General features: G+C 52.7%; 1 protein-coding gene across 6 annotated transcripts in view; it reads left to right on the forward strand.

Annotated features, from left to right (window-relative positions):
• The window catches only part of ARNT2 (aryl hydrocarbon receptor nuclear translocator 2), a 215893-nt gene that overhangs the window by 80671 nt on the left and 118738 nt on the right, over positions 1-16484 (forward strand). For 5 of the 6 annotated variants that reach the window (XM_024742784.1, XM_024742783.1, XM_024742785.1 and 2 more), the window contains 2 exons: positions 10930-11143; positions 14789-15002. In XM_024742784.1, coding sequence (XP_024598552.1) covers positions 10930-11143; positions 14789-15002 — 428 coding nt within the window. Of the gene's footprint in view, positions 1-8137; positions 8218-10929; positions 11144-14788; positions 15003-16484 lie in introns of those variants that run through there. The other variant, XM_024742788.1, reaches the window with a different exon arrangement.

A 16484-nucleotide genomic window follows, 5' to 3' on the forward strand; every position in this document is an offset into this window, starting at 1 on the left:
GCGAGGCCCTGCAAGAGAGGGTGGCTGAGATGCGGGCATCTCACCAGCAGAATTTGCTGTCTCAGAATCGGGCCAGGGTGCTAGGCTGTGATTTCTGTCCCCCTGCTGTGTGTGCAGCCAGCTTTCCCAGGGCTTCTCAAGGGTGGTCCCAACTCAAACGTCCGACCTCTCGTCAGACGCCGCGTCTCAATTTCGGATATGGGAAATGCGGTCACAGCCACATAGGAGGTAAATCAATTGGGTTTGGTTCCTGCCTGATCACAGCAGGTCTCAGGAAGAACAAGGTAGTAGCCATGAAGCTGCCCACAGCCACCTAACCACACACATGCACACGCGTGCACATGTGCGTGTGTGTACCCAGCCGCCGCACACAGGTACACACATATGCACGCGCACATGCGCACACACATGTGTTCCAGGGCCAGAAACACCCTGAGGCCCGCTGCACCATCCCCAGGCCTCAGCCCTCCTTCCCACACCGGTTCATGCCGCTCTGGGGGCTGTGGGACGCAGGACAGGGCTCTGCTGACCCCGGATGCTTCCCACCTCCCACACAAAGTCACGGGCAACCTGGTGGGCAGAAGCCAGTCTGCAGGGGCTGAGGACTGTACTGGGGGGCTGCAGAATTGAAGCCTGGGGGAGACAGCTCGTTGAGCAGCTTGGATGTGGATAAAAAAGGAAGAGGGCATTTGGGGCTTGGGGAGGGAGACCACTCTTAAGGATGGGAAGAGACCAGGAGCACGTGTCCATGGGGAGGGGGAAGAGTGAGTATAAGCTGGGATTTGGAAGGTTCTGGAGTGGGGTTGGGGAGAGATGGGTCAAGGGAGTGGGGGAGGGGAGGGCTGGATCCAAGCCCCGCAGGAGGACCGCCCAGCCTTGGCCGCAGAGGGGAGGAGCTGCAGGTGTGGTTGGGTGTGATGCTGCTGGGTGTCCGGGGAGTTGAGGGGCTCATTCTGGTGGTTCCTCCTCTCTGGTTAAGCAGAGGCCGTGTGCTGTCAGCGGCAGAGGCTTAATGGTGCGCCTGAGAGAGAAGTTTGGGATGCCTGGGTGGAAGAGATGTATGAGCTGTACTGTAGACCCCACACCCTAGCACACTGTGTTAGCGTGCGGTTTTCCCCCAGCAGCGCCCAGCTGGTTGGATGCCGGGGAATGCAGACGGCCTGTGCACTCAGGCCCGGGGGGTCCAGCAGGGGGGCGGGGTCAGCAAGGTGGTTGATGATGAGAGGGCCGTTGAAGAGGTCAAGCTACAGGTCCAGCTGCAGAAGGAAGAAAGGCCAGGAGCAGAGAGAAGTGAGGGTTGATGACCTGGGAGAACATGGAGGGGAGTAGACTGGAATACAGCTCGTGCCACCCCACGTTCGTGGTCTGCAGTTTCAGTCGGGGTCTAACGTTTTTACCTCCGTTTCCTCCATTAGCTTCGTTGGAATTCAACCTGGGGCATCCCAGACTTCCCTCTCAGGCACACCTGTAAGCCTCTGCCCACTGCAGATGAACGAAGAACCTTCTGCTTTTGTGGGAATCTGAGGGAGCTGGAGAAGCAGCGGGTGTGTTCACGAAGTGGGGAGTCGCAGCTCTGGGAGAGGTTGGCCGAGGCTCGGGTGGGGGGATGGCTGCTGGAGACGAAGGGGGACGCGGAAGGTGATACAGCCGGGCGGGCTGGTGCAGGTCCCCGCTGTCGCGTGGGCGGCTGGTGGGGACGGTGACAAGGAGCCTGGAGGGTGGTCGACACAGGTATGTGGGAGCGTCAGGGGAGTGGGCGTTCGGAGCCGGCCTTTCTTCCCAGGCTGGGCTCCACCTCATGCCTCTGGGAATTCCAGTTGCCAAGTCATCCTCCTGTCATCGGTTGGGGTTGAGCTCTCCATCTCCGGGGAAACTGATTATACACCAGGAAGTGTTTCTCCGAAGACGAATCTCCCGGGCGGGGGTGAGTGGGGCTGGACCCGCCTTCGGGGAGGCCAGCGTGAGCCCCTCCCTGACCCCGTCCCCTCGCGGACAGCCCTGGTCTCCCTGGGAGGTGCTCGCAAATCCTGCCCAGCAGATCCTGCATCCCTACACTCGAGGAGAGGCCAGAACTCTTCCATCATGCTGAGTGGCTCAGGGTTCTTCCTACTTTAATGCCCCCTCGGTGGATAATCTAGTGAGTCCCAAAATCTCCTCTTGTGCCTGCAGCTGGGCCCAGTGGCGTCCTTTTTTTTTTTTTTTTAAATTCTTTTTTGTTGTTGTTGCTTTGTTGTTTTCATTTTGGCTGCGCTGAGCGGCCTGCGAGATCTTAGTTCCCTGACCAGGGATCGAACCCACGCCCCCTGCATTAGTAGTGTGGAGTCTTAACCACTGGATCGCCAGGGAAGTCCCTCAGTGGCATCTTGAATACTGTTTCATACACAGGACAGCTGGCATCCCAGAGCTGTCATCAAGAGAGTCAACTTTGCACACCATGCTCTCCGTGTGACTTACATATATGTACATACACGTGTACGTGTATGTGTGTAATGTTCATTAAAACAGACGAGTGGAAACATGAAAAATAGAGATCTTTTTAAATGTTGGGTTTATATCTTAGGAACAACCAAGTGTTCACTCCCAAACCCTTAATTTTTGTCGCTACGTGCTATCCACCTGATTTTTGCCATGTTCACACTCACTCTGCACCCTTTCCCAGAAGACCCAGGAGATCTCGCAGGGAGTTCTCACACCTGTTACTGTGAATTCTACTATAGTGCATGGGACCATCTACAAACCTGGAACTGAAAGACCTCGTTGATGCGTTCTGTTAGTCTCTCTTCCACCCTTCACCCTTCACCCTTCACCCTTCACCCTTCACCCTTCGAGGACCGGCTCCAATTGACCTTCCCGAGGTTCCATCCATCATCTGTGTGACTCTCAGCTGTTCCCTGGGGACACAATGGCACCCAATTGCAGCAGTCCAGAAGGAGTCCTTATATTTTTTTGTAGGGTTTTGCCAGTGAACCTCTGACATTATCTAAAAGTAAAGCTGCCCACGCTAGGAAAGTTTCCACAGAATTGACTTTTCCTTTTTCATCACACCCATTTTGATATTTTCCTCTTGGTTTTGTGCAGTATTTACGCTTGTGGGCTTTTTTTTTCCTGGCTCTGTGGGTTGTGATGATGTTTTAGTTTAATCTTTCCCTGTGAATCTACCACCCTGTTTTATTTAGAGCTCTGATATCAAAACCCCATTGATAAGGGAAAACTATGCAATGTGGGATTGTCCTGCAGAGATCTTTCCTGGCAGAAAAAGAAAAAGATTGTCCTTTCCCAGAATTCTCAGTCTGTCCCTCTTAGCTGAGAGAGCTGAGCATTTTGTTTCGAGGTGGGAAGATGGTCAAAGTACTTCTGATGCAGAGAGGGCAGCTGGGAAGGAGCAAGGATTGCCTTTTTTTTTTTTCTACTTTATTTATTTATTATTTGGGGCTATACTGGGTCTTCGTTGCTGCGCACGGGCTTCCTCTGGTTGCAGCGAGCGGGGCCCACTCTTCGTCGCAGTGCACGGGCCCCTGATTGCGGTGGCTCCTCTCGTTGCGGGGCACGGCCACTAGAGCGCGGGGGCTTCAGTAGATGCGGCACATGGGCTTTAGAGCACAGGCTCAGTAGTTGTGGCTTAGGGTCTTAGTTTCTCCGCGGCATGTGGGATCTTCCCGGACCAGGGCTCGAACCCGTGTCCCCCACATTGGCAGGCGGATTCTTAACCACTGCGCCACCAGGGAAGCCTGGATTGCCCTTTTTTGTTGGACTTCATCTTATCAGTAACCTTGTGGGGGACACCCTGGATTGGCCACGTGGACTCCGTTTAGAGCAGGGAGAGATTCAGCTGAGCCTTCCCGCACTGCCGAGTAAACACCCAAGGTGAGCACTGCCAACCTTCCCAAACGTTCTCCTTGCCTCGACAGCCTTAGCTCTTTTTTTTCTGGACTGTGATTTTCTTTTCTTTCTTTCTTTTTTTTTTTTTTTTTTTGGTTGGGGTGTAGTTGCTTTAAAATGTTGTATTCGTTTCTGCTGTACAGCAAAGTGAATCAGTCACACATGTATACATATATCCACTTCTTTTTGGATTTCCTTCCCGTTTAGGTCATCACAGAGCATTGAGTAGAGTTCCCTGTGCTATACAGTAGGTTCTCATTAGTTATCGTTGTTTTTTTTTTGTTTTTTTTTTGCGGTACGCGGCCCTCTCACTGTTGTGGCCTCTCCTGTTGCGGAGCACAGGCTCCAGACGCGCAGGCTCAGCGGCCATGGCTCACGGGCCCAGCCGCTCCGCGGCATGTGGGATCTTCCTGGACCGGGGCACAAACCCGCGTCCCCTGCATCGGCAGGCGGACTCTCAACCACTGCACCACCAGGGAAGCCCCTAGTTATCTGTTTTATACATAGTAGTGTATACATGTCAATCCCAATCTCCCAATTTGTCCCACCCCCGCTTTCCCCCTTGGTGTCCATAGTTTGTTCTCTACTTCTGTGTCTCTATTTCTGCTTTGCAAATAAGTTCATCTGTACCTTTTTTCTAGATTCCACTTATAAGCAATATTATACGATATTTGTTTTTCTCTTTCTGACTTATTTCACTCAGTATGACAATCTGTAGTCCATCCATGTTGTTGCAGATGGCGTTATGTCGTTCTTTTTTATGGCTGAGTAATATTCCATTGTATATAGGTAGCACATCTTCTTTATCCATTCCTCTGTCGATGGACATTTAGGTTGTTTCCATGTCCTAATAGCACCACAGTAAACATTGGGGTACATGCATCCTTTCGAATTATGGTTTTCTCTGGGTATATGTCCAGGTGTGGGATGGCTGGGTTATGTGGTAGCTCTATTTTTAGTTTTTTAAGGAACCTCCATATTGTTCTCCATAGTGGCTTCGACAGCCTTAGTTCTTACGAACCAGTAAAGTCTGGCAGAGAAGTTGGGTAGAACCTGGCATGGCGTAGCCCATGAGCAACCAAATTACTAGGGGGTTTAGCTTGAGACCTTCTCGTCGTTTCAGTGTGTTGGGGTTAGGATTGGAGTTAGAACGCTTTGGAATGAACTCGTTTCAGGTGGAGCCAGCCCTCTGCCCTCAGGCCCATCTGGACCAGTCACCCCTTCGTAGATGTTGGGCTCTCATGCCACTGACTTCAGTTTTGATGCCCTTCTTTCCTTGCTCAGCAACCCCAGCTCCTCCTGCTTTTCTCCTGCAGAGACTAACCTAGATTTGCAATGACAGTACCTGGATAACCCCAGACTTTGTAGAGAAGGGGAGGAAATCGTTTCTGGAGTCGTAAGTAGTCCTGAGCTGTGTCTCTCTAGAAGCCGCCGGGCCTTTTCTTCCCCATAGAGCCTTAGGTATCTTTGCCTGTCAGTCTCCCCGGCTATTCCAGCTCTGAGGCTGGGACCAGTCAGCGCTCTCCTGAGGAGCCTCGTTCAAACCCTGGGACGTCAGTACCTCTCTGAGCTCAGGGTCATCTTCCACAAAGGGCGGTCCTGAGGACCAGAGCAGTGACCAGCGGGAGAGGCCTTGGGAGGCTGTGGGGGAAGTGATCCCACCGGAATGGGGGTGATCAGAGAGTGGGCCTGGGCCTCCTCTGTGCAGGACCTGGGCTTTCTCAGACTCCATCTCCCTGTGTCTTGAGTGAGCCTTATCTTCAGCCTAAATACCGGGGTATCTTGCAGCTGCTTTGCAGAAAACCATGCCGTGGATGGCTCCTGGGGGTGGGGTTCCTGCCTCCTTCCCAAGGAGGAAACATCTTTTGCTCCTTCTGCAGAAGCCTTGGAGCCCAGGGAAACCGCCTCGCTGGATATGCCTCTGTGGGTCCCCTCTGCAGGGCCTGTGACCAGCGTCAGTGTGGGGCTGCCCAAAATGCCCTTCTCGGGCCTTCATGGCTCTCACGGTGCCCTGCCGTGCCACCCAGGAAGGGCTGGCCAGGACAGGAAGGGTGTTCCCTGAAAGCTTGCAAGATACAGTCTCCCTCCTGGTGTCAGGGAGGAGGAGCCAGGGCCAGTCTGAGCCTGAGGCAGCTGCCAGCCGGCAAGAACTTGTGTGGAAGCCCCCCAAAATCTGGAACCCCCCCAAATCCTCTCCCCTTGGTCAGGATGGTTTCCCATCCCAGTCCTGAAGGACAGATGGTCTGCACCTCTGCAAAGGGTCTCCTCCCACAGTCTGACTCCCCCCGTGGCTAGAGGGGATGGATGCTTCTTTTACATGAGAAGTGCTGAGGACCTTTACCGAATCAGACCTTTCCTGCTGCTTGGCCGTGTGTATCCAAGTGGACAGAAGAGGCGTTTTGCTTGTTTCCTGCTGGTCTGTTGTTGAGACCATGGTGGCCTGGAGAGCAGCGCGTATGTCAGGAGGTGGCGGTGGAAGCTGAGGTGTCATAGAGGAACGTGGCCCTGGTCCCACCTGGAGCAGGGCTGCTCTACCAACAGTCCTGTCACCTGTGGAGCTACTAAGCTGGCAATGGCGGGGGGTGGGTGTCAGCACTGACTTCTCAGGTTTGGGACCTGGCCGTGTGGGTGACCAGGCCGAGAGGGAGCTGGTCGTGTCCCTGATGGTGTCAGGCTGTCTGCCACCCCCAGGGCTCACAGCTGGTGACAAGAGCAAAGAGAGGCAGCTGGAGGACTTAGGTTTACCACACGCTCCTCTCAGCCAGGCCTGCCTAAGGGGCACGCAGGGTCTTGGGGCCCTCGGGTTCCTGGAGATTTCTCGGGACTTTTGTTGTAAGTCCTGTTTGTTCGTAAGTCCAGCAGAGTTAGCCTAGGTCCCCAACTAACACAGTCGGCTCTCTAGTACTGCACTGGAATAGGTTTATAATACTTATCACACAAATAATACATAAAAGACAAACACAAAAAATAAAGAAAACATTTTGACTCTTACAGCACAGTACCTTGAAAAGTACAGTAGCACAGTACAACAGCTGGCATGCAGGGGCTGGCATCGAGTGAGCAGGCAAGAAGAGTTACTGACTGGAGGAGGGAGAGGAGGTGGGGGATGGTAGAGCTGAAGGATCGTCAGCAACAGGAGACGGAGGGCGAGCTGCGATGTCACTCACGCCTGACGTGGATGGCACAGGTTCTGGTTCCTCGCTGGAATCAGATGCACGTTCGCGTCTTTGAAAGTTCGAAACTTGAAGGTTTGTATGTGGGGGACTCGCTGTGCGCAGGGGCTGTGTCCTTGCCTGCCCACTCTCTGTTGCCTCTGCTGGTCTGTCAGCGTCTGTCCTGCCTGCCCGTCCCCAGCGCTCAGACCTGAGGTGCCCCAGGTGTCTCGGGTCTGTGGTGACCGGGAGACCTGGCCCCGGCGTGGAGCTGTCCTGTCCGTCTGCCTGTGCAGGTCTGTCGTTCCCTTCCCACCGGAGATGGGAGACTCAGCTGCCATCCGCGGAGTTGAAGGAAGATCTTTATTGAGATTTCCAAAGCACACCCCTATTCTGCATTTAATCAGGATGGACGTATCTCACTGCTCGTGAGATAATCAGTAGCTCACTGCTCCGATTACCCTTAGGAGGTCAGCCTTGGGAGCCGAGTTGGAAGTGAAACCCAAGGCAGTGTGCAGCTGCACTTCCTCTTTCTTGTCCTTAGTTTCTGCAGCCGTGCTCCTGGGCCAGGCTGGGGGCCCTCTTGTCCCAGCAGAGGTGTTATAGCCGACGGCTGTGCCTGCATCCTTAGCTGTCACTGCTGCAGAGCCCGTGCCCCGTGCCCACGTCCAGAGGGGCTCATTGCTTTGTTGATGCTGCACGTGGGGCACACGAAACTCAGATGCCAAGGGCACAGGCTGCCCCTGCAGCTCCTCCAAGCAGACCCCGCATCGGCCCGCACCCTGTGAAGGAGGTGGCCTGGGTCCTGGGGACACTTCCTTCTGTTTTCCCAAGAGGGTGTTTTTCCTGTTTCTTGCCTCCGTGATCTTTCAAAACGGACCTATATATACATACATGTATATGAACAGACATATACATATTTTAATAGATTCAGTAGCTACACTCATTTATCTTGTTGCTAGGTAACTGGCAGCTCTTCGTCATTTTGACCTTCTGTTGGTAACTCAGTCTTATTTCGTGGAACGATTGGAGCATTTTCTGCACTGGTCAGTCAATAAACAGTTGCCCTCGTGTCTCCATCAAGCACCTGATCTCATGAGTTGGGTTTATCCAGTGCAGTGATGAAATTGCTTTAGATCCATGTTTAAGAACTTCACAAAGACTCTTCCCCCCAGATGTTTACAAGGTGAGATGGTCTGTGGTTCTTTTGGAAATAGAAATCAGAAGCAGGCGTGCCCTGGTCCAGTCTTGGTGCGGTTGCTGTGGTAACTAGCCAGGAGCTTGGACTTGGCCCTGTGGGTTTGGGGCATCACTGAAGGGCTGGAAAGGGAAGAGCTGGGTTTGCGTCTTTAGAAACATCCGCCCAGTCACAGCACGCAGACTGAACTGAGGGCGATGAGATGAAAGAGGTGACCAGGCTGCGGAGGCTGGTGGCACCGAGGTGAGGGGGTGAGAAGTGGTGCCAGCCGGTGGGCGTGGGCCGGGAGAAGGTAGAAGAGAACCGGGAGGTATTTAGAAAAGATCTGACGCAGACTGAGTGTGAGGGGAAGAAGCACTTCACGGTGGGCTGCCCTGAAGGAGAGGAAGAGGGGACGGCGCATTCCTGTGCTGTGAGGCGAGTGAAGGAGCTGAGCGCCTGCTGGAACACAGGGCGGAAAAGTGGGTGGGCCCCGACTTGGGGTGCAGGGGGGCTCCTAAAAATCAAGCTGAGGAGGTGGAACTTAGACGGCAAGCCGTAGGAGCAAGTTAGGGTTCGGGAGTGTCTCTGAGCAGGAGATACGGGGAAGCATGTCCAGGGCCCCCCGGCAGGGATGTGCATCCCGCATCGTAATGTACTGTTCCTGCGTGGCCAGAGTTTCTGTCCGACACACCCTTCAGCAGTCCCCGGCAGCATTCTCTGCACACCATCTCCGCTCCTGTCTGCCTCGATGAGGCAGGGTGGAGAGCACGCCCCCGAGCGAGGCCCTCCCGATGCACAGTGCACAGTGGGCCAGCGGCTCCAGGCCACCTGTGACAGGTGTGTGTGGAGGGCACAAGTGGGTGATGGTGATGAAGACTGGGGCACACAGGAGTCCCCTGACCAATTGCCCCCTTCTCCCCACTGCCCCGTCTCTGTGATGGACCCCCTCTGCTTGGTTGTCTTTACTCTCTCCACAGTATACGAGCCCCTGCCCAGGAACCTGAGAGCCGAGAGCCGTTTCTCCTGAACAGCGGGCATCCTCGCTTGCCCCGGGCTGCCTCCGGCTGTTTCCTGTGCTCCCGAGTCTGCTGCCAAGGGCCCTCACTATGGGCAGGAGGGAGACCTTGTCCCAGGAGTCCCCTTGCTGGCCTCAGCTGCCCTCTCCTTCTGCCTCCCCGCAGGACTCACCCACCTCCGAACCTCTCCCCAGCAGCCAGCTGAGGGGCGTGGGAGACCCAGGCCCTGTCACCAGCCCAGCTTCTCACGCTCCTCGTTGCTCGGCCCTCTCCTCCAAGCCCCAGGACTGCCCCTGCGCCCAGGCCTGTCTGCTCCTGCCCACAGAGGCTGCATCCCAATTCCAGCCCTTTCTTTGATCCTGCTGATTCTCCCCCCAGAATACGCCCCCTTTACCTGCTCCCTCCCAGCTCCTCCCCCAGCCCTTCCAGGAGCACCTCCCCCTCTCCTCTCTTATTCTCTCCTGGGGTCTTTACTTTCCATGTGCCTCTGGGAGCATTTAATCACATCCTGCCTTCATTTCTACTATGCAGGTTGATGTCTTACCATCCTAACTGGTACTTAGCTGCTTTAGGATAGGAGCGGGGCATTCCCTGGTTCCCTCGTCCCCTCCCCTCAGTGCTTTTTGTATAGAAGGTGCTCACCAGGCCGCCCGGCTTAGCTCGTCCCCCTTGGTTTGTTCGCGTGTTCACGTGACCCCTGCCTGTGATCAGGCCTGCCTGGCGTCTGTTCCCAGCCTGGGAGGGTGGGGTGCGAAGCCCCGTGGATACATGCAGTGTGTGAGGCAGCCTTGCCTGGGGTGCTTCCTTTCTTGCTTAGTGTCACCCTCATACTTTGAGCACCTGTGAAACCCTAAATCCTACAACGGACGTGTGATGTACTTTTAGACAGTTCTTTTATCCAAGGGGACAGCTTTGTCTCAGTGTCGTTGAACTGGGTTGGCTGTCACTCCCTTTCAAGCCTAGAGGCGATAATCTCGAGACAGAAACATCCTATCATCCCTTTTGCTAGTTTAGCATCTTAACACGTCAGCGAGGGTTGCTCTCTGCATTCCTGGCAGCGCTGGGCTTTTTAATCGGCTCTCCGTTGTTTAGCGAGCGGGGTGCACCTGTTCTGTTACCAAGCTGCAGAGAACGTGTGGCACATACTGCAAAGCTTGTTCACAACTTATGTGATGTGACGTAGGTCTGTGGCGTGGCTGTTCAGTGACACCAAGAATGGCAAGGCTAGACATGTTTCTCACTGCGGGTCAAAGTAAACCACGTATTTGAGCAGATGGTAACTACATTCAGTGTGTGTGCACGTGTGTGTGTGCGCACACGTCGCGTGTACAGATCCGTGGGTGCACGTGGAAAGCATGTTGAGTTCGCTTTGATGCCTGAAGGATAATGTCTTCATTCTTTATGCTTATTAAAAAGTACTTAGGTACATGGGAGCAGTGGAAAGCTTTGAGTACATATTTAGAGGTGAGTCTGAGGCATCTGTAGAAGCCTGTCCCCACCCCACCCCCCGAGAAAGAAACTTGCTAATGTGTCGGGGAGCTGCTCTGCCCAAGATGCGTTCAAAGCCACTGAATTAGCCATTACGAGCTAGTCTTTTGGTTACTTGGCGTTAACGATGTACGTGCCGTTTTACACCGTCAGACAGTAACCCCCAGTCTGATCCTTCTCTTTCCCCCTCCCCTGATCTCGTGCTTTCGGGAAGAGAGAACCACAGTGAGATTGAAAGGAGGCGGCGGAACAAGATGACCCAGTACATCACCGAGCTCTCTGACATGGTCCCCACGTGCAGCGCGCTGGCCCGGAAGCCAGACAAGCTCACCATCCTGCGCATGGCCGTCTCGCACATGAAGTCCATGCGGGGCACCGGGAACAAGTCCACAGACGGCGCCTACAAGCCTTCGTTCCTGACGGAGCAGGTACCCTGTTCGTCCCTCACCTGCGTGCTTTTCTTCCCCGGTAATGGCATCATTGGAAGGGGAGAGAATGACTGACAGCATCGCCAAGATGAAATAAGCTACGTGGGGAAACGGGGTTAAAGGCTGAGGTAGGGACGAAACCAGGGAATTTTATTTCCATTCTTCACTAGGAAACGCTCTTCCAGGGGTGTTTGTCTGATTTTGCGTCCTCTGCTTTTTCAATTTCCCATGTACCTTCATAAGGCATCGCTCAAAAAAAAGACATGTGCTTAGCATGCTAACATAGGAAAAAGCCAAGCAAAACCACAGTTCTTCTGTGGTAGAATAGCGGTGGTGATCATGAAAGTTTTGGTAGCTGTCACAACAATCATAGTGGCAAGGATCCTAACAGCCAGCACTTAGGCCTCTGCCCTGAGCCGGGGTCAAAGTCAGATCTTTCTGTGCAGGATTTCATTCAATCCTTATTCTAGCCCGAGGAGGAAGCCTCTGTAATTCATCCCTGCTTTAGAGATGAGCAAGTGGGGGCTTAGAGAGCGTCAGTCCCCTGCTCCGTGGTGGGGCCAGGAGTTGACACAGGTTGGTCAGACCCCAAAACCATGTATTTAACAGCTGTACCGGTAGCTGCGTAGTTGGGAAGAGCAAACCCAGGAAATGGTCAGTGGGAAGTATTTTGTAACTTGACCGTTCCCTGCGCTGGAAGGCCTGTGTTCTGGGTCATGGTTCTTCTCCATGCTGGTCAGTAGTAGCGCAGATCGTCAGATGCCCTCAGCTTCTGTTTGCTCATCTGTGGATGAACATGAGCTCTCTGCCTTCCTGACTCTGAGGGGTACTGCAGGATAAAGGAGATGATAGACTTGAGAGCACTTTGTATATGGTGCAGGCAGGGGAAAGGGAAGTGATGTGCTGTCGGGGATGCAGGTAGGAAGTGTTAGGTCTCGTCGGGGGCTTCTCGGGAGAGAGCTGACCCTGGCAGGCTGTGAAGGAGCCCCAGAAGATGCACAGAAACGGGAGAGGAAGGGATTCGACACGAGCAGACCAGTGAGCACAGAGCCTTGGAGGAACAGGTGAGGAAGGCGTGTCCAGAGACAGAATCGTTTATTCTGCCAGTGTGAAGAATCTGTTCATGTCACAGGACTTAGGTTTAGAAAAAGAGCAAAGGGAGAGGAGCTAACGTGTATTCCTGTGTGGCAGGCATTTTAGCAAGGGCTTGGGTCACCCCAGGGCCCACGTGTTCCTCACCTCGAGGTGTGAGGAGGTGTGGCAGCGGATTGACCCTCTCTGGGAGGCCATGGGGTGCGGTGGTCCTCTGTAAAAGGACCGCAGTGATGGCTCCCACCTGGCAGGGTCGTGGAGACAGGTCAGGGAGGCAGCAGAGGAGAATGTTTAACACGGGGCCGCGGTGGAATGAAGGATGGAGAGCTGGCAGGTAAGCAGACAGAAATGCATTATGCACCTCCTGACCACTAGGATCGTGAAAAGCTTTTTCTCTGCATTTCTTTAATCCTTACGTGGACCTGCCAGGGTCCAAATTTGACATTAATCTCTTTACCTGTAAGTGACTGAGTTAAGAAAGTGAAGAGAAGAGAGAAGGCAGTGATGCAAGTTCCATGAGTCCTCCCCATCTTTCTCTCTCGGTTCCCAGGTAGGCTGTTGATGACAACAACAGCTACGTGTGTTAAGCGCCTACTGTGTGCCAAGCCTTTACTAAGTCCTTCACGTGTAAGATCTCACTGAACCTCACAGAATCTCACTGAAAAAAACGTGTGAAAAAACGGAAGCCGAAGATGCTCAGTAGGGAGCCCAGACTTGCACGGTGAAGTGGAAGGGCCATAGTCGATGGTCTCCTTTTATGCCACAGTCCATGCCTTTAGACCTAACTGTTGGCTTAACTGGAGAATACAGGCAAGGCTCATTCTGGATTCAGGGCACAGGACCTTGGTAATGAGTGACGTGCTCCCAGAAGACAAAAACCGGGGAGGAGGGTGTAGAAGGAGGGGCCCGTGATGAGGGTGAGGCTCTGTTCCATAAGCCCTTCCCACAGTCCTTGCAAAAGGGCTGAAACTGTGAAAACCTACATGGAGGCATCAGCGTCCACTTCCTCTCCTCCAAAGACAGAGAATTCTCTACTTGCCCAGACAACCTGTTTCATTTTTTACCGTCCTTCCTGTTGGCAAGATCTTCTCCATACTGAAGGTAAAACCGCTGACCCAACCTTCTGAACTGAGTAAGCATCTAAGAGACATGGAACAGCAGAAGTGCCAAGCAAGAGAAATGGACAAAATAAACTTTCCCTTAAAAAAATGCTTGTACAGCCTGCTTCCGCCCTAGATTCCCAGACAGAGGATGCTACAGTTCTGACTCAGCCAAGGGCTCAGAGACACTGGCAAATCACCCCAGTTTCTGCTCCCCAGCAGACTCACATTTTCTAATTTTCGGGCTTTTGGAGCCCCCTCGGGACGGGCACTGAGGGTGGGGTCAGATGCTCTAGACTCCACGTCTTTTGCCTCCATGCAGATGGCCCTTACTCTGTTGTTACAGAGGGGCTTCCACCTAAGATTACACGTGAACAAAGGATTCCCAGCAAAAAGTGCTTGCCAACCACTGACTGGAAGGATCCCTTTGTTCTTTGGGCCCTGAGCAGTGTGTGAGGTTGTTAGAGAGGCGGCTCTGGACCCCAGCACACGGGGAAGAGACAGCCCCCAACTCCTGCAGGAACGGAGCCCCTTTCATTCAGCAGGAAAGGGCTCCTGAGCTTGATGGGAGAATGACAGGGTAGGTAGCCACACCTGAGCTGCCTGCAGGCCCTGCAAAGAGAAGACTTTATAACAGAGTTGACTTTGCCCCCTCTCTGTCCCTCTCGGGATGGTGGCCAGGCTTCCTGCCGCCCATTCATTGATCCCAAGCAGCTTCCTTCCTGCCTTCACTGACAGTCATGAGCTCTGTGAGTGTGACTCCAGGGCTGGTGCAGTCAGCCTCTCTTCTCACCGTAAAGTGACATGGACAATGCTAGGTGCCCCGCCACCTTCTGGGATTACTCTGAGAGTCTGTTGAGATGTTGGCTGTCAAGGAGTCGTGAAAGTTTGACAGACATGCAGATGTAAGGTGATACTCTTACATCTGCCGCCAGCATTCAGCTCAGAAAGGAAGGAAGAGAAGAAGAATGAGTGCACTCTGAGTGTGGCAGGTGGTGGCTGGGGAGACACCTGGTGCCTTTCCTTCTCTCCTCCCACTTTCCCATGGTCCCTCCCTCCCTTCCATGAGCCCCGTGTGTACCGGGCCCTTCTGCTCCAATGACGGGACTGCAGTTTGAATATGTAGGTGAGGCCATTCACACCTCTGACAACACAACACCTCCCTGGTGATCACTTCTTGCTCTCTCATTCCCCTGGGCTGGAAATTTCCTCTCTCCCTAAGAAAGGGCTGGTTAAGACGGGGTTAACAGTGTTTGGAGTAGCTGTATCTTAGGACTAGTATAAGCTTCGTGCATTTTTACAGCTCATCTTCCCAAAACAAACAAACAAAAGCCCCAAAACTGTTTGTGTATCACAATGAATTTCTGAATAAAAGTTGAAGTTTGCTAATAAGACTATTTAATTGGCCTGGGTTTGTCCATGCTTGGTCCTAATCATGATTTTTTCTTCCCAGGAACTGAAGCATCTCATCCTTGAAGCGGCTGATGGATTTCTGTTTGTAGTGGCGGCTGAGACAGGGAGAGTGATTTATGTGTCTGACTCTGTTACCCCCGTGCTGAACCAGCCCCAGTCAGAGTGGTTTGGGAGCACCCTCTACGAACAGGTGCATCCTGACGATGTGGAGAAGCTGAGAGAGCAGCTGTGCACCTCAGAAAACTCAATGACAGGTCAGTGTAGCTCTCTCTCTCTCTCTCTCTCTCTCTCTCTCTCTCTCTCTCTCAAGACTTTTCCCTGGAGAAAAATTTCTTTCATTAAACATATCAGGAAGCTGGAGGTCAGAAAAAATTGCCTACAGGTGAGGGATGTATTTGACTTAGCTTGTGTAATAGCTTCATTCATCCTGTAATGTTTTAAAACTTCATTTTTAATACATCATCTTTTTCCTATATTTTACCTGCAATTAGGGCATGTGGCCTCTAGGAAGCACTCTTGACACATTAGTCACACCACATGCTCTGAAATGAGGGTTACGCCTCAAGTGCATGATTATTTGTGAACCTGATTACAGGCACTGATTTCCCAGACCTTACTTACCGGAAATGAAATTTCTCATTGAGACGTTTAAATACAGTCAGCTCTGCTCTAAGCCAAAATGCATGTCATAAAAATCACTACCGTAAACAGAATCATGAAACAAAACCCACAGGGCTCAGTGGGAGAAAGCGGGCTAGGAACACAACACTCAAAAATTTGTCAGTGACAGGTAAGAACAAAACGAGGAACCTGATAAAAACGGGAGCACGGCTTGACACGTTCGATGGTGAAGAAATTTATAAATATCACCATAAATACGGCACTTGACCTTGAAACTGACTTGAAGTTTACTTACGGAAGCGAGCCTCAGAAGGGCTGCCACTTGGGTGTTCCTGTGAAATGGTGTGAGGAGAGGCCTGCGAAATCAGGCAGAAATCAAAAGCTGTAACACCAGATGCTGGACAGGTTATGGCTCACAACACACACGGGAAATTGAGGCAGCTGCCGTGTGCACTTTGTGAATTCCTATGTGGCTGAGTTCAGCTGGGTGCGGCTTTCTGTGTTCATCTAGTGTGTCTTGCAGGTGAAACCATGCATAAGCAAACACAAAATTCACATTCTGCTCAGATTGTCCCCCAATGGATCAACGGCACTGGACCAGATTTGCGTTTCCAAAACAAGCGTTATAGTGGAGCTGACTTATACCGTAATACTTGTATCCCCTTTATGATGGGTCTGTTTGTGCGGTGGTGTTCTTCCTGCCACACTGAGAGCTGCTGGATTCTCATCCACTTCTGTGTCTGCCTGCAGAGCCTTACTCAGTGCTTGGCATGCGGTAGGCGTTCAGCGGAAGCCTGGTGAGCAAATGAGGCAGTGCTTTGCTCGTTGTATAGTCTGCTAGGGCTGCCATAACAAGATACCACAGACTGAGTGGCTTAAACAACTGACATTTATCCTCTCACAGTTTTGGAGGCTGAAAGTCCAAGATCAAGGTGCTGACAGGTTTGGTTTCTGGTGGGACCTCTCTCCCAGGCCTGTAGACGGCCGCCTTCTCACTCTGTGCTCACATGGACTTTCCTCTGTGTCCACACATCTGTGGTGTCTCTCCCTCTTTATTTATTTATCTTTGGCTGCGTTGGGTCTTCGTTGCTGCGTGCGGGCTTTCTCTAGTTGCG

The sequence above is a fragment of the Neophocaena asiaeorientalis genome, unplaced genomic scaffold (assembly GCF_003031525.2).
Source record: "Neophocaena asiaeorientalis asiaeorientalis breed wild unplaced genomic scaffold, Neophocaena_asiaeorientalis_V1.1 scaffold155, whole genome shotgun sequence".
In the NCBI taxonomy this organism is placed as follows: Eukaryota; Metazoa; Chordata; class Mammalia; order Artiodactyla; family Phocoenidae; genus Neophocaena; species Neophocaena asiaeorientalis.